A 22755-nucleotide genomic window follows, 5' to 3' on the forward strand; every position below is an offset into this window, starting at 1 on the left:
TGCGAGTCACAGCAAGCCAGAACTGGAAAGAATCCTCACAATCAGTATGTCCACAGCCCATTATTTGCAGAAGGGAAAACTAAGGCTCAGAGAGCACAACCCATGAGGTGGTAGAGAGCTGAGTTTCCAACCCGTGTGCTCTAGCTTAATCCCTGAGCCCTCAGGGCAGCTGCGTGGTACCTGGTCATACGGTCATTTTCCACGGGTTCTATGACATGAACAAGTTTGCTGTTGGGAGGCAATTGTTCATGGGTCTCTCGAGTGTCTGAATGTCTAGGGGAGCTTTTGTCCTTTGTCTCTGACCCAGTAGTCTTGCATCTTCTGCCAGCATTTACAAAACTGTGGCGGGCTGCCTTGTTACTCAGAAGTACAGTAAAATCTCAGACACTTTCCTGTTCCTTACAGTTGAAGGCAGTAATTTCAAAAGCTGTTAATACAGGCATCCTCTGGTCAAATTAATTTTGGAAAAGCTGAGGCCTTCCCTCCCAAAAAAAGATTAAGAAAAGATAAAAGGAAAGGAAAGCAGCTTCTTTTCCTGCCGGCTCCTTTAATAAACTAAAGAGCATTATGAATTGCTCCTAGATGTGGTGGTAGAGTGGAGTGCGCTAAATTTCAAGAATTATTTACATAGGAAAAATTCCTTCCTCCTTTCCCCTATGGAATGCTTATTAACATCGGAAAGAACAATAAAAACAATAGAATATGATTAGTAGAAAACCATTTGGAAAGCCAGAGTAAAATGTAGTAAGAAAGATGGAAATGCAGTTGAAGGGGGTCGTTTCACATCCCTTGAAAACTAGACGGAGGTAGATGAACAAGTGTTCCAGCATCATCTACAAAGTGCTTTTGCAGATGTGCCCACACAAAGCGAGTTAATGGGATTTTGCCCAAGGGTCAGATTTTAGAGTCAAAAGGGGACTCTGAGACAACGCTGTCTTATTTTACACGTGTTGCACTAAGGCACAGCAAAAGGAAGGCACTTAAGGCCACCCAATTCACTGGTGACAAATGATGGGAATCAAATCGAAGTGTTCTGAGTCGCTTTTTTGTGTTCCCCACACACTCTTTGTCCTCATATTGTCCTATTGTTTCATTTATTTGTGACTCAACCTTAAGGTCTCTAAAGGCAAATACCATCTCGTTCCACTTAAGAGCTCCTACCACAGTGTAGCAACCTATTGAACATCTACCATATTCGCGATCGTCACTCTTCACATCCAGTGCTGCCCATCACAACTTTCTGCCATGATGGAGATGCTCCTTTTTCGCTCTGTCAGATATGGTCGCCTGAGCCATGTGTGGCTACCGAGCACTTGATATGGGGTTACTGGGACTGAGGAAGAAGGGATTTCTTAATTTCATTTCATTTTAAATAACGAAAATTTACATTTAAAAAGTCACATTTATCTGGCGGTGCTGCAGTGATTGCCTGTGGTGACCGTAGAGGCTATAGTGGTGCCAGAGGACTGAATTTGAGGAGGAATTAGCAGCCAGGGCTGGAGTATGACTCCAGCCAGGCCATTTAGTTGATGGGTGACAAGCAGTCCCGCTACTGGCTCAGGCCTTGGGAGCCCCGTTCATTCATTCGACAACGTTTGACAAACCCTAGAAGGGGCAGGCCTTGAGCGGTGCATGCGCACAAGCCACTAAAGCCGGCCATTACGAAGGGGCGAGGCCTGGGCCCGGCACGACGGCCGCACGTGCTGCCGGGGGTATCACGTAAGCGTCACCGCCCTGGGGGCTTCTGGGTAATGGGCAGCGGACGGGGCGGCCGCGTCTCAGCTTACCGGGCCCTCTGAGGCATGCCTTCCAAGGGGCAGTTGTCACGGGGGAGGAGACGGCCGAAGACTCGGGCGTTGCGGGCGGCGCGCCGCAAGCAGAGCAGTTGTCAGGCGGGGAGCCAAGAGAAGAACACGGAGATGGTGTCGTCCACTAGCGGCAGTGCCCCCGAGGACCAGGCCATCATGGCGGACAGGCCTAAGCCGGGCCCGCGGGCGTTTCTGTGCGGCATCCAGGCCTGCTACTCTCTGGTGAAGGTGTGGGCCTGCAAACACTCCCGGCTGCTCTTGTTTGGCGTCTGCGCCCTGCTCATGCTGCTGTTCTACTGCTACCTGAGTGCCAGTGAGTGCCACCCGGGGTACACCGGGCGAGGGCCCCTCAGGGGGACGGGAGGGTGAGGGGAGGGCGCCGAAGGGCGGGGCTCTGCGCGGTAGCACGAAGGCCATCCGTCTCTCCCGCTGCGTCTGCCCTCCCGTCCGTCCGACGACAAACAGCTTCCCTCCTTATCTCCTTTCAGAAGCACCTTCCCTCCCTTCCTCCCCACTTGTCCTCACAAAACCCTACCCCCTCACCTCCCGCCATTTTTTAAAAAACGGAGGTGAAATTCTCGGAACCTAAAATTAACTGTTTGGTTGTGAACAATTCGGTGGCGTTTAGATATTTAAACGTTGAGCAGCCACCACCTCTATCTCATTCATCACCCCGAATTCAAACCCACACCCACTGAGAATGCAGTTACTCCTCATTTCCCAGCCCCTGGCCCCCACCAGTCTACTTCTGTCTCTGTGGATTTGTTCTGGACATTTCCTATAAATGGGAACAGAGAATATTTGTCCTTCCTTGTGTCTGGCTTATTCTACTTGGCATAATGGTTTCGGGAGTTGGGCATGTTGTATATGTATTGGTACTTCATTCGTTTTTACCACCGAATACTGTTCTGTGGTATGAATATACTGCATTTTGTTTATCCATTGATCAGATTGCTGGGCATTTGGGCTGTTTCCAGTTGTTGGCTATAATATTGTTATGAATGTTCATGTACAGGTTTTTGTGTCAGTATGTTTTCAGTTCTCTTCGGCATGTACCTAGGAGTGGAATTGCTGGGACGTATGGGGATTCCATGTTGAACTGTTTGAGGAAGTCCCAGACTTTTCCAGAGTGGTTGAGCCATTTTATATTCCCACTGACAGTGTATGAGGGGCTCCATTTCACCAGTGTTTGTTACCACCCCCTCTTTTTGATTATCACCATCCTAGTGTGAGTGAAGTGGTATTGTATTGTGGTTTTCATTAGTATTTCTGTAGTGACTAATGATGTAGAGCATCTTTTCATGTGCTTCTGGATATTTGTATATGTTCTTTGCAGAAATATCTATTCAAATCATTTGACCATTTTAAACTGGATTGTTTGTGGTTTTGTTATTGAATTGTAAGAGTTCTTCATATACTCTGGATATGTGATTTGTAAATATTTTCTCTCATTCTGTAGGTTTTCTTTTCACTTTCTTGATAGCTTTTTGATGCACAAAAGTTTTCAATTTTGAGAAAGTCCAATTTTATCTGTTTTTTTTAAAAAAAATTTTGACACTTGTGCTTTTCATGTCATATCTAAGAATCCATTGCCAAATGCAAAGTCATGAAGATTTATGCCTAGGTTTTCTTTTAAGGGTTTTATGATTTTAGTCCTTATATTTAGGTTGTTGACCCACTTTGTATTAATTTTTCTTTATGGCATATGTTAGGGGTCTAACGTCATTCTTTTGCATGTGAATATCCAGTTATTTCAGTACCATTTGTTGAAAAGACTACTCATTCCCCATTTAATAGTCTTGGCACCCTTGTTGAAAAGCAGTTGACCATAGACCTATGGGTTTATTCATGGACTCTAAGTTCTGTTGGTCTGTGTGATCATCCCTATGCTAGTACCATACTCTTTTGATTACTATAGCTTTGTAGAAAGTTGAAAAATTGGGACATGTGATTCCTCCAGTTTTGTTCCTTACTCATATTGTTTTGAATATTCAAGGCCTCTTGCAGTTCCACATAAATTTGAGGACTAGCTTTTCCATTTATGCAAAAAGGCCCCTGGAGTTTCGATAGAGATTGTATTTTTTTAAAGCACTTTTCTATTTATTTATTTGTTTGTTTGTTTGTGCTGGGTCTTCGTTGCTACGTGCGGGATCTTCAGTTGCAGCATGAGAGGGTCTTTTTAATTGTTTTAGTTGCGGCATGCAAACTCTTAGTTGTGGCATGTGAGATCTAGTTCCCTGACCAGGGGTTGAACCCGGGCCCCCTGCATCGGGAGCGCGGCGTCTTAGCCACTGGGCCACCAGGGAAGTCCCTATAGAGATTGTATTGAATCTGTAGATCATGTTGGTCAGTACTGCCATCTTAAGAATGTTAAGTCTTTCAATCCATGAACATGGCATGTCTTCCCATTTATTTCTATCTTCTTTAATTTATTTCAGCAATGTTTTGTAGTATTCATTGTACAAGTCTTTAACCTCCTTGGTTAAATTTATTACTAGAAATTTTATTCTTTTGGATGCTATTGTAAATGGCATTGTTTTCTTAATTTCCTTTTTGGAATGTTTATTGCTGGTATATAGAAGCACAACTGCTTTTTTTTTTTTTTTTTTTTTTTTTGCGGTGTGTGGGCCTCTCACTGTTGTGGCCTCTCCCGTTGCGGAGCACAGGCTCCAGACGCGCAGGCTCAGTGGCCACGGCTCATGGGCCCAGCCGCTCCGTGGCATGTGGGATCTTCCCGGACCGGGGCACGAACCCTTGTCCCCTGCATCGGCCGGCGGAGTCTCAACCACTGCGCCACCAGGGAAGCCCGCACAACTGCTTTTTGTGTGTTGATCTTGTACCCTACAGCTTTGCTGAATTTATTAGCTCTAGTAGGTTTTTTTGTGAACTGTAAAAAATATTCTGCATATATAATTATTTGATCTGTGAATAGATAGTTGTATTTTTCCTTTACATTTTGGATGCCTTTTATTTCATTTTATGTTCTAATTGCTCTGGCTAGAACTTCCAATACAATGTTGAATAAAAGTGGTAAAAGTGGGCATCCTTATTTTGCTCCTGATCTTAGAAAGAAAGCTTTCAGCCTTTCACTATTGATTATGATGTTAGCTGTTGATTTTTCATAAATGCTTCTTATCTATTGAGGAAAATCCCTTCTATTCATAGTTGAGTGAGTGATTTTATCATAAGAGGTGTTGGATTTTGCCAAATACTTTCTCTGCACCAATTGAGATGATCATGTGAGTTTTTTTCCTTCATTCTATAAATGTGGTGTGTTCCATTGATTTTCTTAGGTTGAACCATCCCTGGATTCCTGGGATAAACCCCACTTGATCATTTTGTATATTCTTTTTAATATGCTGTTGCATTTGGTTTGCCAGTATTTTGTATCTGTATTCATATGTGATATTGGTTTGTAGTTTTCTTGCAGTATCTTTGTCTGGCTTTGGTATCAGATTAATGCTGACATCGTAGAATGAGTTAAGAAGTGTTCCATCTTCTATTTTTTGGAAGAGTTTAAGAAGGATTGGTGTTCATTCTTCTTTAAATATTTGGTAGAAATCACCAATGAAGCCATCTGCTCCTGGACATTTCTTTTCAGGGAGGTTTTGACTAGTGTTTCAGTCTCTTTACTTATACTAGGTCTTCTCTGAAAGGTCTTCCTTCCCTAGCTTCCTTTCACAAACTACTAAATCCCCTCACCAACTTACACAAATGCCTTTCTTTCCCTCATGAATGACTTCCATCCCTCATTTCTCCTAAGGCTTTTTCATTGTCTCCCATCACATAGTACTAATCTCCCTCACCGCACCACTCAAAGTGCTGACCTCCATCACCTCCTTTCTTAAAGCTCTTCCACCTCTAACCTCACCTTACTAACCCTCCTTACCTCACCTCTCAAATTCGTTTCCCCATCACCTCCCTTCTCAAGGACTTTCCTTGCTCAATTCCTCTCACAGAGGCCTTCCCTTCTTTCATGGTTGCCTTCCCTGCCTCCTCTACCCTCACAAATGACTTCCCTTCTTCACTTGTTCCCCTGAAAGACCTCCTTCCTTCCAGTCCTTTCACAAAGTAGGAAATTCCCTCTCCTCACAGAGTACTAAACTCCCTCACCTCCTTACTCAAAGAACTTATCTCCTTTACCTGTGCTCACAAAGACCTTCTGTCTGTCACCTCACTTCACAAATCCCTTTCCTCTCTTACTCTCAGAAATGCTTTCCCTTCTTCATCACCACTCTAAAAGTTCTTCTTAACTTTCAGTCAAGGTCCTTTAATTCTTCACGTCCCCACAACAACTTTCCTTTGCTCACCTTACAGGCCTTCTCTCCCGTCACTCAAAAGCCTTTCTTCCTTATTTCACAAAGCCCTTTACTCCCCTCACTCAAGGTCTTCACTCCCTCACCTCCCTTTTATTTATTTATTTATTCGTTTATTTGGTTGTGTCGGGTCTTAGTTGAGGCAGGCGGGCTCCTTAGTTGTGGCAGGTGGGCTCCTTAGTTGCGGCTCGCTGGCTCCTTAGTTGTGGCATGTGAACTCTTAGTTGTGGCATGCATGTGAGATTTAGTTCCAGGACCAAGGATCAAACCTGGGCCCCCTGCATTGGGAATGTGGAGTCTTAACCACTGCACAACCAGGGAAGTCCCCCTCACGTCCCTTTTAAAATGCCTTCATTCTCTTATGTCACATTGTCCTTTCTCTAACCTACCTTCACAGAGGCCTTCTCTTCCTCAGTCAAAATCCTTCCCTTCCCTTCTTATTTACCCTCCTTGAGACCTTTGCTCACCCCCCTCTCAGATGCCTGTTTCAGCCCTCCAAAGGCCCCCCGTTCTCCCCACTAACAGGTTTCTCTTCCCTCACTACCCAAAGCTAACTCTCTCCTTCCTCAGAAGTCTTCTTTTCCTCCTTCTACTCAATGCTCTTGCTGCCTCACTTTCCTCACTCAAAGTCTTTCCCACCTCCTCCAGATCTTTCTTGTCCCCCCCACTCAAATACTTTTTCTTTCCCCACAGCCTTCTCTCCTTAGCTCCAAGATAGCCTTCTCAAAAAAAGGGCCTTCTCTACCTTACCTCCCTTGGCCTGCCCTCCCTCCCAGTCCCCTCACAGTGGTATTCTATCTCCTCCTCCGCATAAAGGACTTGGCTCTCCCATAGTATTCCTCCCTCCCTCCCTCCCTCAAGCTCCAGCTTCAAGCCCAAAGACCTTCCATCATCCCCACCTCTAATCTCAATGACTTCTCTGTCCCTGCCATACCCAGAGGCCTTCCATCTCCTCAGCCAAGGTCCTCCCACAGTCAAAGAAGGAAGCAAAAATTGGGCAGAGGCATTGTTAAGTAAAATGAACAGAGACCACTATACACTGTGTCTCAGCTGCTTGGGGATGAAATTCAGTGTTGAATAAAGTATATGTTATGCATTCTTTTATCAACTATTTTAAATAGGTTAGAAAAATATTATTCCTACTCTTTGAAAAACATTTTAAGATGCCTTTTAAATGATCATCTACAAATCATATTACTTTGAATTATCCATATTTATTTTTCCTACTGTTCATCTAAAATACAATATATTTCTGAATTAGTTTTACTGTATTTGTAAATGTTAGTTACAAATAAAACTGAGAACCTTACAAACTGAGAGCTTTTTCATTCTCTGAAAACATAATTTAAGAAACAAAACTATAAATTGTACGTGTTATTTTCTTAGTCCGTGAGTTCTTCATTTTCTACTCCTATTTTGAGTAGAACTGTTATAAAAGGAGAATACTGTTATTCAGTGTGATTTCTTTATTTCCATGAGGACTTTTTCCAATATAGGTTTAACATGTTTTCTCCTAAAATAATCCATGATTCATTCTTAATGTTGTCAGATGTCCCAGATTCTCAGGAGGTAATATGTGACTGGATGGATTAAATATTATTTTCTATTTAAAATGATTTAACTTAATTAATGTAACTAAACTCATTGTGTTATGGGTTGAATTGTGTCCCCCCCACAACAAAAAATGTTGGACGTTTAACCCCTAGCACTTCAGAATGTGACCTTATTTGGAGATGAGGTCTTTATAGGGGTAATCAAGTTAAAGTGAGGTGGGCCCTAGTCCAGTATGAATGGTGTCCTTATAAAAAGGGGAAATTTGGACACAGAGATAGACATTGTTAGTAGAAAGACTATACTAATAGACACAGGGAGAAAACAGCCATCTATAAGCCAAGGAGAGAGGCTTTCCCTGACAGTTCTCAGAAGGAACCAACCCTATTGGTTGATCTTGATTTTGGACTTGATTTTGGGCTTCTGGCCTCCAGAATTGTTGAGGCGATAAATTTCTGTTGTTTTAAGCCATCCAGTTTATGGTGCTTTTTTGCAGTGACCCTAGCAAACTAATACACTGAGGGGTAAAATAATTTGGCCATGCCCCTGGAGTATTGCAGTGAAAGCAGGGCATCTGGTCCCAGAGCTAAAATTTCCCTTCTTTCTAGATAGACCCTTCTGAGTTCTCTTAGACTTAATGCCACCAAGGAGAATTGAGGTTGAGGGATCTGAATTAACTCTGGGAGAGCTCCAGGTTGTATAGTCTTTTAGACCTTGTTTTTAAGGTTACTTTTATGCATAAGGCATATAGACTAGTAGCATACAGGATGAAGAGACTAGTAGATCAGGACTAGGAGTTTGATCCCACCTCCTCCACCAATTCTCTGTAACCTGTTGGGTCAGCCCTTATTGCACATCCTTTTTGGGGAGATTAAAAAAGAGAGAGAGAAATAAAGATTGACTAATAGGTAATATTTTCAGAATGCTTTAGCTCCATAGGAAAAAACCACGTGACTGGTTTCTATATTATTATATAATACTTCATTTATCTGTTATTTGGGGGAGTGCATGAGGCAGTGCACCTAGATAGGTCTGATTGACTGCCTTGTACCACACTAGGCACCAAGTTTGGTCTTGCTTTAACCATTTGTGTATGTGGTGTAGTTGGAAGAGCCCTGATCTAGAAGTTAGGAGACCTGAGTTGTCATGATTCTGCCACTGACTTGCTGTGTGACTTTTGATGAGGCATTTTGCCTCTTTAGGCTTCAGTTATCTTGTCTAAAAATTGAGGAGATTTCACTAGACAGGTGTTTCTCCTGCCTCAGTCATTTGTATAACACCTTCACAATTCTTTGTTATCTTAATGCTATCAGTTATTCATATTTTTCTTTAAATTGCCTCACTTTTTAAATAAATATATTTATTTTAAAAGGAAACTATAGCACCGTTATAAATGGGAAACTGGTCATATTTGTGATTAAGAGAATTATTTATAAAAATAAGTATTGTGAAAACAAAGTAATGTTATTAAATTTAAAATTAGAAACAATTTAAAAAAATGAAAGATATATGATAAAATATTTACTTGTTTTACATTGTGCTAAGCAGTTCGTGTATGACTTCATTTAATACTCACAATTCTTCAAAATAAATATCATTCCCATTTTGCAGATGAGTAAACTGAGGCAAAGAGAAGTTTACTGATTTGCCCAAGTTCACCAGCCAGTATGTGGCAGAGCCAAGATGCAAGTTCAGGTCTATTTGAGCACAAGGCCCAGAAAAGACTGCGGCATAGGTAGACCCTCAACTTAAGTCTTAGCAGAATCCTCTTCAAGCTGATACCGTTAGCTACTGTTCACATTCTGTCTCTTCGCCCTTTAATTCAGTTCCTCATCTGAGAGACCTCACTGCAGAGCAGGACTGGCAACATGATTTGCAAAATGAAAATGTGGGGGTCCCTTGTTCAAAATGTATTATGAATTTCAAGATGATAGCAGAACATTAAACCAAGTGTGGAACCGTTCTAAGAGCCACATTCTGTACATTGCATAGGTCACATGCCCATGAAGCCCACAGCTTTGAGTCTGCCTTTTTTTTTCCTTTGAAACGTAGTTAGGTTTTCAGTCTTTTTTTGGTAACAGGGAAATTAAAAAATAAAAATTCTTTGTGACAGGGAAACATAATTGGTTCTTTACCATTTCTTGCTGCCATTTAGGGATGCTGCCTCCTAGTCTTTTATTTGCTGAGCTTAATGAGTGTACAGATGCAAATTAGAAGCATAGGGGATGGAATTATTCTGCATATGAATAACAGTGGGGGAGGGGAAAGAGGCTGGAGCTTAATAAGGTGAAGAGGAAGCTCTGAAAAGACCTGGGCACTGGCTGATGGAAGATTTTGGAGAGAGGAAAGGAAGTTGCTTCCAGTAATGAAAGAACAGGAATGTCAAAGGGGATTTTATAAAGGTTTGCCATATGGTAAATGATGTTTGGTGTCATGTATATTTTTTCTACACTTTTCATAATAAATAATAGCGAAAATTAAATACATCCATAAGTATTCAACTGTGTTCCACCTAAAATCAACACATGTAATGCTGATGGTACTTACGCCACACTTTGGGAAATAGTGCTCAAGTTAATTTATAAATAATTGTCTTTCAGAGTAGGGAAGAAACCAGTGGTAGAGAGCAGGTTAAACATGCTGGAGGTTTTGGGTTCAGGCTGCTGCTGCTGGTGCTTTTCTGAGTAAATGTTTAATTGCCTCCTCCTTTTGTACCCATCGAAGTGATCAAAAGATCTGTAATAGTTGAAAACCCAGAGAACCAAGAAGGGTGTTATCTTTATTTTATTTTTAAAAACATTTTTTTAGTTAATGTGTAGTTTGATCCTGTTTTTGTTAATTTTTAAAATTATTTATGTATTTATTTATTTTGGCTGAGCCGGGTCTTAGTTGCGACACGCGGGATCTTTGTTGCAGCATGCAGGATCTTTTTAGTTGCAGCATGCGGGCTCTTAGTTGCCACGTGTGGGATCTAGTTCCCTGACCAGTGATCGAACCTGGGCCCCCCTGCATTGGGAGCATGGAGTCTTAACCACTGGACCACCAGGGAAGTCCCAGGTGCTATCTTTATTGACATGCTGGAAATTTGGAGGGATTTCTGAAAGATAGAAAGAAGGCCAGGCCAGACACTAATGAGAGAAGTTGCAGCAACCCGTGTTTCACTTTAGCTAAAGCCAAGCCTGTCTGGCAGGGTCTAGAGGCTAAGGTACTTTGAGTTGGAGATGAATCTCCATCCTAGAGGGACTCCAGAGAGCACACCCCCTGCAGAAGATAACCTAGTGTGGAGACTCAGGTCACTGTGTGCTACTGCCAGCCAATACTTCCTTCAGATGGCGTGTTGACGAGAACAGTCAGTTGTGCGAGGGGGGCACTGAGTGAACAAATGGCAGTACAGAACACAGGTCCTGTCAAGGCTGCTTCCAACTGTAGCTCCTTTCCTGTATAATGTAGGGCAGTGAGCCTTCTAACCTGGCAAAGTATGGCTGGCAATATTAGTCTCCCTTCTTGTTCCCTGTGCTGGAAGCACTCTTCCAAGCCCTTTGTATGGCCAGTTTCTTCTAATCTTTTTTCTTTTTTTAAGCTGAAATATCATCTCAGAGAGGCCAGCCCCTATTTAAAGTAGGTCCCCTACCTTATATTGTATTGGTATCCACTTTCCTCATAGCATGCATTACAATTTATAATTTTTTAATTTGTTAGTTTACTTTTTTGTTTGTTTACTATATTGTAAGCTTTATGAGGGTAGGGATCTTATCTGATTTGTACACTGATGTATCCCCAAAACCTCGAATATAGTAGGCATTAAATACATAGTTATTGAACGAGTAGGGGTTAGGAGAAAACAAACAGGAAAAAATGGGTTATTGTCAAGATATGTACTACACAATGAAGATAAAACTGTAATGAATGAATACTTATGCATAGTGTTGAAATATATTAAAAAAAATGGTTTTAGAACTTCAAGTAGAAATGGACAAATCTACATAGTGGGAGACTATGATACATATATTTTAGTCCTTGACAGAAAAAATAAAGATATTGACCATTTGAATTATACAAGTTAGCTTGAATTAACATGTATAATAAAGTTCATATTCACATAATAAAGTTCATATTAAAGTACCCTACAGGCTGAGAATATACATTCAAGTGTATATGTATGGAAGTTGGTCTCATTAAAATAAGAAAGAGAATATTATCATTGATATAAAGGAGATTTAAAAATGATAAGTGAATATTCTTATGACAGCATATTCATAACATAACAACAAAATATATTTGACATATGGAAATAAGTGTAATAAGAACGGTACAGGACCTATGTGAATGCAACTATAAATCTATACTCAGGGAGATAAAAAGAGACTTGAATGAGTGAGATTCTTGGGTGAGATAATTTTGTACTGTTATCAGTTATCTCCAAATGAGTCTATATTTAAGTAAATTCATGCCTAGTACATGAGGCACACAATAAATGTTTTTTGAATGACTGTTAAATAAGGAACATAATTACCATAAAAATATTATTAGGATTTTTTGATTTGACAAAATGATTCTAAGTTTCATCTAAAATATTCTTCAGAGTTGAGAATAAAATTTTGATAATGAGGACTAATGAAAAGATTGCCAGATCCAGTTATTAAAACATACGATAATACAAGGTAAATTGTAACAGTGGTATTGGTGCATGAACAGATAGATTAGTGGAACAGAATAGAGAGTCAAGAAACAAATCTATGACTAAGGACTTAGAATATTATGGTGATGTCATAAGTAGGAAAGGATAGATTTAATAAATGGTATTAGGAAAACTGGAAAACATGTGTCCCTACTTCATAACATACTCCAAAATATTTTCGAGGTGGATTAAAGATTTAAATATAAAAAGTGAAACTATAAAAGTGTTAGAAGGAAATATTAGAGTGTAGAATGCTGTCGACTGAAAATATGCACAACCTAAAATTTGAGAATTATGTTTTATTCGGCAGACTTTCTGAGGACTTAAGCCCAGGGAACAGCCTCTCAGATTAGCTCTGAGGGACTGTTCCAAAGAGGTAAGGGAGGAGCCAGGATATAGGAGTTTTGGCAAAAAACAAAACAAAAAACAAAAAACACCCAGATAGTCAAAGATCAAAAGATTACTGCTAATTAAAGAAAAACCAGACATCTCAAGTTAATGAATTTAGCGCTTTTCTGTGTATGGGAAGATGCAAGAGTCTGGGCTTATTGAAATCATTCCCTTGATATGCATCTTAACTATCTAGGGCCAGTATCTTGCTTTTCTCCATCCTGAATTCGTTCAGGGTGCACCATCTGTGGAGGCTCAGTGACTTATGGCTTGGTGTATGTGGCCAGCTACATCCTTTGTTTACTGTAATGGCAGGTGACATTCTTTAAAAGGTCCACAATGCCATTTAAAACATGACCTGAAAGGCAGAAATAGTAAAGGAAGAGACTGATACATTTGATTACATAAAACATTTTAAACTTTTGAATTTCTTAAAACACCATAAAAAACGCAAACGTAGCTGACTACCTTGAAAAATATTTACAATATATGTGGCAGATTAAGGGTTAAGTTCTCTATTACACAACAAATATATGAAAGAGATCAGTTCACTGATGACTAAAGGTGCAAATTAAAACAAGGGGTAACATTAGTTTGGCCATCAAAGTGACAAACAACAAAAAAGGTGAGGGTCCAAGAATATTGACACTTGCCTTCACTGCTGGTAGATGTATACCTTGGGGCAGCCTTACTGGAGGGTAGTGTGACCAAGGTCAAGAGCCATTCCTTAAGAATTTATCCTAAGGAATTTTTCATGAATATCTGCAAATATATAGCTACAGTGATAAATCATTGCATTGCAGAGTTCTTTATTTTTTCTTTTTCTTTTTTTTATTGAGGTATAATTGACATCTGACATTATATTAATTTCAGGTATACAACATAATGATTTGATATTTGTGTAAATTGTGAAATCATCACAATAAGTCTAGTTAACATCTGTCACCATACACAGTTACAAAATTTTTTTTTTCTGGTGATGAGAACTTTTTAAGATTTACTATCTTGGGACTTCCCTGGTGGCCCAGTGGTTAATGCAGGGGGCCTGGGTTTGATCCCTGGTCAGGGAACTAGATCCCGCATGCCACAACTAAAAGATCCCGCATGCTGCAACTAAAGGATCCCGCATGCTGCAATGAAGATCCCACATACAGATAAATAAATAAATAAATAAATATTTTTAAAAGATTTACTTTCTTAACAACTTTTAAATATGCATTACATTACCACAGGACTTATTTAATTGATAACTGAAAGTTTGTACCTTTTGACCCACTTAACCCGTTTCTCCCACCCCACCCCTAACCCCACCCCACACCTCTGGTAGCCACCAGTCTGTTCTCTGTATCTATGAGTGTTCTTCTAGGCAGTGTTCTTCATAATATCAATAAATTGTAAAAAACTTAAATGTCTTTGTACGGGGGAAATTATTAACTCATTTATAATAGAGCCGTATAATGTGATACTGTAAGATTATTAAAGATAGTGTTGGAAAATATTTAATGATATGGAGAAATCCATGTCATGGGAATGAGGATGGATATCCTCTCCTCTTATATAGGAGGGAATCATGCAAATAAAACTAAAAGCAAGTTGTGTTGAAGTAGTGAGGAAGGATAAGGAAGGTTTACAGTGTCTAAGGCCTTGATTTTTATTCGTAAATAAAGAAGCCAACATATTTGCCAAGAGTTTCTGTGATGGGGCCTGACTTAGTTGGAATACATACTGTTTCCATGTTGTTAGTTGATTGGGCCTCCGAATGTCAAGATTGTCAGAGGCAAGTTCACTATTGTAAATTAGTTTACAGTGCAACAATGGGATGTCAGCCTACAGCTTAAGCATTTTGAAATTTATTTATTTTTTAATTAATTTATTTAAACTTAATACTCATTTTTCAGTTTCACAGCAAAAACATATTCTGATTATTAATTGTACCTAAGCTGTTATGGGTTTTAAATGCAATGTCTGTTAGCTCTTAGACTTTCCATATTTAATTTAAGCACAGGTAATTACTTTTAAAGGGTCAAAGAAAATGATAAATACTTTATATGTTGGGATTAATAATTTCACTTTTCTTAAGGGTTTTCGAATTCTGTGTCTCCAACTGAAAATATTCTGTGGAGCAATGAAAATGTTAATGGACAACCTCTGGAAGAAACTGCTGCCTGGGAACCTCTGGAAGAAACTGCTGCCGGGGAAACTCTGTTAAGTTTTTTCTTTCCAACAAGTAAGTTCCTGTTTTATTTTATTCCTCCCAATGTCCTTGTTTTGAAAACAGTAGTTAAATGTTTAGGAGGCAGTGTGGTCTATTGGCATTGGAGTGAGACAAACCTGAGTTTTAATCCTGACTCTGCCCTTTGCCTTAGGCAAGATAACCTCTGAACCTCAATGTCTTCATCTTTAAAATGAAAATATTTACCACAAAGAATTGCGAAGATGAACTGAGACAGTATTTTAAGTCATTCCATAAATATTTGTTACTCTTTACAGAATACTTTTCCTTTACAAATCTCTAAACCTTTCAAAATTTACCTTAATGGCATTGCTTGAAATTTAGTCACTGATCCAGTATTGTGAAATTAGTGTCTTCTGTGGCATTAATCAGGGTACTGTGTAGCTCTAATGTTATGGAATATACCAGATGTTTTCCCATCTGTTTCAATGATAAAAAGTTCAGGTTTCAAGTCACATCATCTCTGTCTTTTTGTGATTCTGTATATAATGTGTTTATCAAGCACATGATGGCCCCTGAGATTAACCACAAATAAACACATTTCATTTTGTACAGCATGTGGTGCCCTTTCAAGGAGAAGGTTCAAATAAATTGACATATGTGAATTATAAAGATGAAGCTTTTATTAAAAATCATGCAGAATTCTAATAAAATTTGATGTACATATATAAGCACAAAATTGTATCCATTGTTTAATTCCGACTCTACCACTGAATTCTTCTGTGATTTTGCATAAATCTCTTCATGTTTCTCTAAGAGGTTTCCAGTTCAAAACAAGCATTATGACATCTACTACCAATGAGAATAGCAAAATAAACAAACTCCTTAAATAATTTATTTAAAAATACTGCCATGGTCAAATCGATTGGAGAAAGAGAAGTCTGATAAGGTGGTATGTTGTGAAGCTGAAAGAATAGTGAGCGCTGGAGTTCGTCATAAACAACAAATGATGATTTAAGCTTTAGAGCTTGAGAAGATAGCAGATGTAAACTGTCCCATAGCTACCTATAATAAGTACATTATACAAACACTGACGCCACCTTTAAAAATAGTCTGAATAAGATATCTGCATTTCTGGGCTTCCCTGGTGGCGCAGTGGTTGAGAGTCCGCCTGCCGATGCAGGGGACACGGGTTCTTGCCCCGGTCCGGGAGGATCCCACATGCCACGGAGCGGCTGGGCCTGTGAGCCATGGCTGCTGAGCCTGCGTGTCCGGAGCCTGTGCTCCGCAACGGGAGAGGCCACAACAGTGAGAGGCCCGCATACCCCAAAAAAAAAAAAAAAAAAAAAAAAAAAGATATCTGCATTTCTGAAATACTCCTCCAACCTGGTGCAGTACGTTGAGCCAAAATCAATTTATGAGATGACGTTTTTGCCCAAAACAATCAGACCGTTCTATTTTAAGAGAAATATCATACCTAGGTTGATTCAACTCTTTCAACAGTGATTAAATATTTATAAAATGTTATATACTGTATTCTTGAAAAAGAATAACTACAAGTTCATAAAATGTGAAGTACTTTTAACCAATTTATTTCCTTCCCTATATAATTAAAAATGAATATTCTTCCCACTTAAGCACTAACAAAAAGACCGTCTTCTCATCATTAGACTGTTGTTAGTAATAGATTCATCTCTTGCAGATTAAAATGATAACCTTGAGACAGACTGGCAGGGAAGCTTGAGAGGTCACACAATCCTTCTCCCTTTGGATAAAATCATACACTTAAACTGATAAAAATTGTTCTACCCTTTTTATTCTTCAAAATTAGTAATTTGAGTCTAAAAGCTAATTTTAGTATCTGGCATAAAGTCCATCAGATGCAATTTAGGTATAAAATAACAGAAGCCCAGCATTAGAAGGGACCTTAGAGATCATCTAGTCCAGTCTCTTCTATGATTTAAAATCTCTTCTTGTATGATTTTCATTCCTGGAAAGTGGTCTTTGAACAATATCTGTAGTGAGGAACTCAGCACACAGGAAGTCCATCCGATCTCTGACCAGGGCCTGACAATTGTCACCCTTCCCTGAGTGTGTGATGTCCAGGACTGAACATGGTATCCTAGATGCAGCCCATCCTGGGGAGGAGAGTCACTCTGGGCCTGGCAGAATTGAAGAACAGATTGCTTAGAGTATAACAACAAAGTAGGCTAAGCTCTCACATGTCTAAAATGTTTGGGAAATGAATATCCAGGCCAACTGGTAACGCATTAAATTTGTGACCTTGCGCAAGTTACTTTGATCCTTTATTTCTTCATTTTAAAAATGGAGGTTGTAAAACTAATTTTGAGAGTTTGTTGTGAAGATTGGAAATAATGTGCGTAAAGCAAGACACCTGGCCCAAATAGGTGACTAATGAATGGTAGCTGTTGTTATTCTTACCTGAGCTTCAGGAATTGCCAGTCTTTAAAGTAGAGGAATATAATAAAAATATACCAAGAGGTAATAATATACTTATAACCATTATATTATTCTTTGCTGATGTTGAAGTGCTTCAGAGTGATCGTAAAACATCATTTATTACTTTTCTAAGTCTGTAGTTGTTGATAGTATTGGAGATTGAACTGAATCTATGCTGGCCTTAAGCCATACTGTAGAGGTTTTCTTTTCAAATAAAAATCTGATATCTGCGTTTTTAGTTGTCACTTGTTTTTTATATAAAGCAGGATGTTTAAAAAATCAGCTGTTTCAGCTTGTGAATCTTACAGATTCAGATATGTATGAATTTCTTACAGTTGCATGAATCTTGGTATTCATGCCATAAATCATTGCCTATTCAAAATTATAGAGTTGTAACTTAAGGCCAAAAGGAAGAATCTTAAAACATACTGCAGTGCCAATATGATTAAGTGTTCACAGAAAGTAGGTCAATGCCAATAGTATTACTTATTTTACTCTCTAGCAGTAAACTGTGTGAATTTTACTTACATTCAGTCTCACTGATGGATTCAGTGCATTTCTGCAGCTTAGTAAAATTGAGTGAGAGTGTATCTGTGGTATTCTTTTAACAAGGTGTTAGTTTTAAGGGCATTTGGCCTGTTCTAGTTATTTAGCCCTTTCTGTAAGTTTGTATCACTACTACTCAGCTTATGTTTATAGTCATTTTAAAAGTACCTTACCGGGCTTCCCTGGTGGCGCAGTGGTTAAGAATCTGCCTGCCAGTGCAGGGCACACGGGTTCGAGCCCTGGTACGGGAAGATCCCACATGCTGCGGAGCAACTAAGCCCATGCGCCACAACTACTGTGCCTGCGCTCTAGAGCCCGCGAGCCACAGCTACTGAAGCCCGCGCGCCTAGAGCCCGTGCTCCGCAACAAGAGGAGCCACCGCAATGAGAAGCCCGCGCACTGCAAGGAAGAGGAACCCCAGCTCACCGCAACTAGAGAAAGCCCGTGTGCAGCAACGAAGACCCAATGCAGCCAAAAATAAATAAATTTTAAAAAACCAAAAAAACAAAAACTACCTTACCAATGATCTGTTAACAATTTATATTTTTCTGCAGTTTATCTAGAATTGAAAATGTGTGATGTTAAGTAACTTTGTGGTAACTTTTCATTTAACTCTTATTTTTTCAGCATTTATTACTATTTGTATATTTCATTCAATCTTTTCTTTAAATGTACAAGCTTAAGTGTTTGTTTTTCTTTTCTTTTGTCTTGCGGTAATTATTTAATTAGGGCAAGTACTTAATAACCATGCTGAATTCTCTTTCTTGCATTTTGTTTCTAAAAGCATGCATTGTACAGGAGAATCAGGAGATAAAGCCTTGCCGTCACCTGCAAGATCTTAGCAAAAGTGAATGTTTGAGATACAAATGCTGTTATTCGTCATCCAAGACCAGTAAATTCAACTGTTTTGCCCCGCTACGAGACAGTAAGTTAATCCTTTTACATTTATTATATTCCTGTTTTTAAAAATTGAATAAACAGGTCACAATGGCATAAGTTTAAATTTGGGTCCCTCAGCTTAACATTGAAAGGAGGCTCCCAGCCCTAGAGCAATACCACCTGTAGAAAGTCCTGAGGTGGTCAGGCCTCTATTCATGAGCCATTTCTGCTTAGTCCTTAGATGTGACTATGGCAGTTTGAAATTAGTTTCATCTTTTCTTTTGCTTTAGTCACTATCTTGTCCCATAGATTCCAGGCTTTGTGAGATGTAACCCTCAATGCCTGGGAGAAGATACCAGTCAAGCATGCCTTAGCTTACTTTCTCTTCCCATCTTTTCTTCCTGAGTAGAATTCTTCTCATTTATCTTTTCTTCAGCATCTCAGTATGTAACAGTAACTTGAATGTTTCCTGTTAAGTCTGTTTGTCAGTTTCTCTCTTTGTTCTTTTGTTTTTGAATTAGGTTCTTCTCTTAAGATTTTTTTTCTTTACAATGCTTTGAATACTAGACCATCTGTTTTTTGCTCCTTCATTTGGATAGTGGGGACATATTACCAGTTGGTCCCTTCATGGACATATTTGATATGATTAACTACTAACAAATGGTACAGAAAGGACACATGCAAAACAGTGTCTTAGGTTAATATAGTCCCTATTCAATTTACAGGTCTTTGTTGAATATCTAGTATTAATAATGGGAACTGAAACCTGATCATGAACATAGTATTACAATTTTAACACTGTCACATGGTGTTTATAATTCATTCATCAGTTTAGTCTTTATATTATGTGTGAAGAGACATTTGGTTCTTGTAGAGGGAAAAATTGAACCGTGACTTACAATTCCCCAATCATATTAGAATGCATTTCCAAATGAATATAAGAATAAAATATACTTATTCACCTGCAGATTCTTGATTTCTCATTTAATATAATGTTTTATAGTTGAGAAGTAAACATTTAAGAAACAATTCCTTTGTCAAGTTAAGTATTCATAGATGAATTCACTTCCTGAGTATTGTAGGATATATAACATATGGCCAAGGAAAAAACATGCTTGGGTCATAGGAAGAAATATATATAGTCTGAATCGTAATAATCTGGTAACAAAAACAGTAGGATCATTTGGTTAAGGCTTCCATTGGGGGGAGCATACTTAAAGTGTAACCTTTAGTTGTATTTCAAGAACATTTCATGAACTCCTGCTACTTACAGAGTACCAATGATATTTACCTGTCATATAAGAATACCTCCTTATTTTACTTTATTAACTGATAGTTTTTTTAATAAAGACTATGAAAGAGCTCAGATTTGCTTCTCTTGCTTAAGTCATAAAAATAACAGGATATAATTAAACCACCAGAGCCTATGCAGATGTTCCGGATGTTTGGGCTTGGTGTGATCAGCATTCTCATCCTGGGATGTCTGCCCATTTGTTGCTACTTGCTTTGCCAGAGGAGGTAGGCAAACATCAACTTTTATTTGCTGATTGCTGAGTATACTTGAATATTTCTGTGTAGACACATTTATTCATAGCTCCAAAAGCACAGGGATTATGTTTGGGTCCCTTTTGTTTAAAAGAAGGTAGCTTGGGAAAAACCTAAAAGTTGAGTTACCATAATATTTCTTCAATGCATGTTATTTTATTTTTCCATAAATTTAAGACATCCTCTTGCATAGTCTATACATTCCCTCATCAAACAAAATCCCAATTGGAAGGAAAAATAAATCAGTGAGCTGAGGGTATGTGGAGTGGAAGTGGTTATTAACTGCAAATCAGAAGGATTCCCAGAAGTGTTAGCTTCCATCTAGTAGATGGTCACCTACCATTGGGTCTTAAAGTCTTGATCTTCCTTCAAGCCAATTTGTATCAGATTTCTTATTAGCATCTTATACAAAATCCCAGTGGGCTGTTGGCATGATGCTTGTAAGTTTTTCTAAATAGCTCCCTACCTGCTGGGACAGAGTGGGTGTGGAGGTAGAGAGCAGGGCCAGGGCTAGGGTCGGATGAGTGAGGCACTCACTCTCAGGTTTGTGCAAGTGCAGGGTGGGCACTAGCACAACCCTGAGAGCAAGTTCCTCCTTAAACTTTTTGGTGAAGAAAAGTTGCCTGTTGAAGATTAAGCATCTTTGATGTTTTTATTTGAGTTAATAAGAAGGTGATATTTGAGTTACCAAGAAATTATTTAGATTTCACCAGAAGATTTAGACTATACATGTTACCTTATTTTCAATAAAGATCATTAAGTCTTTTTTTTTTCTTTTTTGTACCTTTTCCTTGAGTCTGATGAATTTGTCATACTCATCATTGTAGTTTCAGTTCATAGCAGAATGCCTCACATATAGTGGATGCTTAATATATTTTTGTTGAATAAATGAATAAAGAAATACAGTGGATGGAGTTGACTAGCCTGGAAGGCAGTCATATAGTGATTTAAACTTTCTCATTGCTTTCATCACTTTCTCAGACCATTTTGAAGACACCGTTGGGTCACAGCCTTTCAGCTTTTCCAGTTTGCATGACTGTCAATTCTTTTCTCAGTTTTCACTTAGTTTCCTATAATGAGTGAGTTATCTCTATTCCTAGGCTTCTTTCTTTTCTTTCTTTTCACAGGTGAATGGGAATAGGAGTGGAATTTTTGACCCTTCTGTCTTCCCTCCAAAGCTTGATTTCATATAAAAATAACCCATGAATAAAAATGAAATACTATTTGCTAGAAATAGGTAGCTTAGGATTATGCCTTGCAATTTAGAATATCTGTTATAATAGGCCTGGTATAATAATTTCGTTATGGTCCCTCTGTTATGCCTCTGCCAAGGAGTTTTATGGGGATGCTAAGGTACACTGGAGTTTTCTCTAAAATGAGTTCCAGAGGATTATCCTTTAATAGAACATATTTTCTTCTTTTTACATAATACAAACTGCTTGAGAGACTTGAACAATGTGAATGGTATATATATAGAATGCCATAAATTTTGGTTTACTATAGTTTATTTATTTATTTACTTACTTTACTATTTTGTGTAAGAGTGGTATGTACCTTCAGTCATCCTGAGCTCTTTGTTGCAACCTCAGAGCAGGTGTCAGTTTCAGCTTGCTGCTTAGCTGAATTTCCAGGAACAGTGGATGGTTGAGGGTGGATGGGGCACTGTCAGCTTTTCCTGGTAAGCTGATTTTAGAAGCAAGGAGAATAATTGTGTTAGAACAAAGATCCTATCCTTGATACCAAACAAGGAGTTTAAATGGAGGCCAAAGCCTGCTAAACCCTCCTTTTTGGGAGCAAGGTATCTCTTTAGAGCTATCCCCTTAACTCACTTTCTGTTCTCCATCTCAAAGAATAAAGAGCTAGATAAACTGTTACAGTAGTAAATGACAGTAGGTAAAATAAATGATCCCATAAAAGGGAAATAGATGCAGCAGTAAAATCAAGTGTAGTGGTTTAGAAAAAGAAAAGAAAGAAGCCAAACACAGTTGTTTGTCTGAATCAGAGGGGCCCACAGCGAAATGCATATCTATAGTAACATGATCTGGGCCTCGTTGTTAGAAGAACCTTTGAGGCATTGGAACGTACTCTTTTTTAAAAAGAAAAATTATTTATTTATATATTATTTATTTTTGGCTGTGTTGGTTGTGTTCGTTGCTGCGCGCGGGCTTTCTCTCGTTGCAGTGAGCGGGGGCTACTCTTCGTCGCGGTGCGCGGGCTTCTCACTGCGGTGGCTTCTCTTGTTGCGCGGAGCATGGGCTCTAGGCGCGTGGGCTTCAGTAGTTGTGGCTCGCAGGCTCAGTAGTTGTGGTGCACGGGCTTAGTTGCTCCACGGCATGTGGGATCTTCCCGGACCAGGGCTCGAACCCGTGTCCCCTGCATTGGCGGATTCTTAACCACTGCGCCACCAGG

General features: G+C 39.2%; 1 protein-coding gene across 1 annotated transcript in view; it reads left to right on the plus strand.

Annotated features, from left to right (window-relative positions):
• The first annotated feature begins 1802 nt into the window (after positions 1–1802).
• The window catches only part of FMR1NB (FMR1 neighbor), a 66736-nt gene continuing 45783 nt past the window's right edge, over positions 1803–22755 (plus strand). The window contains exons 1-4 of the mRNA XM_027096885.1: positions 1803–2121; positions 14824–14970; positions 18707–18847; positions 20223–20319. Coding sequence (XP_026952686.1) covers positions 1803–2121; positions 14824–14970; positions 18707–18847; positions 20223–20319 — 704 coding nt within the window. The remainder of the gene's footprint in view (positions 2122–14823; positions 14971–18706; positions 18848–20222; positions 20320–22755) is intronic.

Source organism: Aethalodelphis obliquidens, unplaced genomic scaffold, assembly GCF_003676395.1.
Source record: "Aethalodelphis obliquidens isolate GAN/ISIS:26980383/991018 unplaced genomic scaffold, ASM367639v1 scaffold110, whole genome shotgun sequence".
Lineage (NCBI taxonomy): Eukaryota > Metazoa > Chordata > Mammalia > Artiodactyla > Delphinidae > Aethalodelphis > Aethalodelphis obliquidens.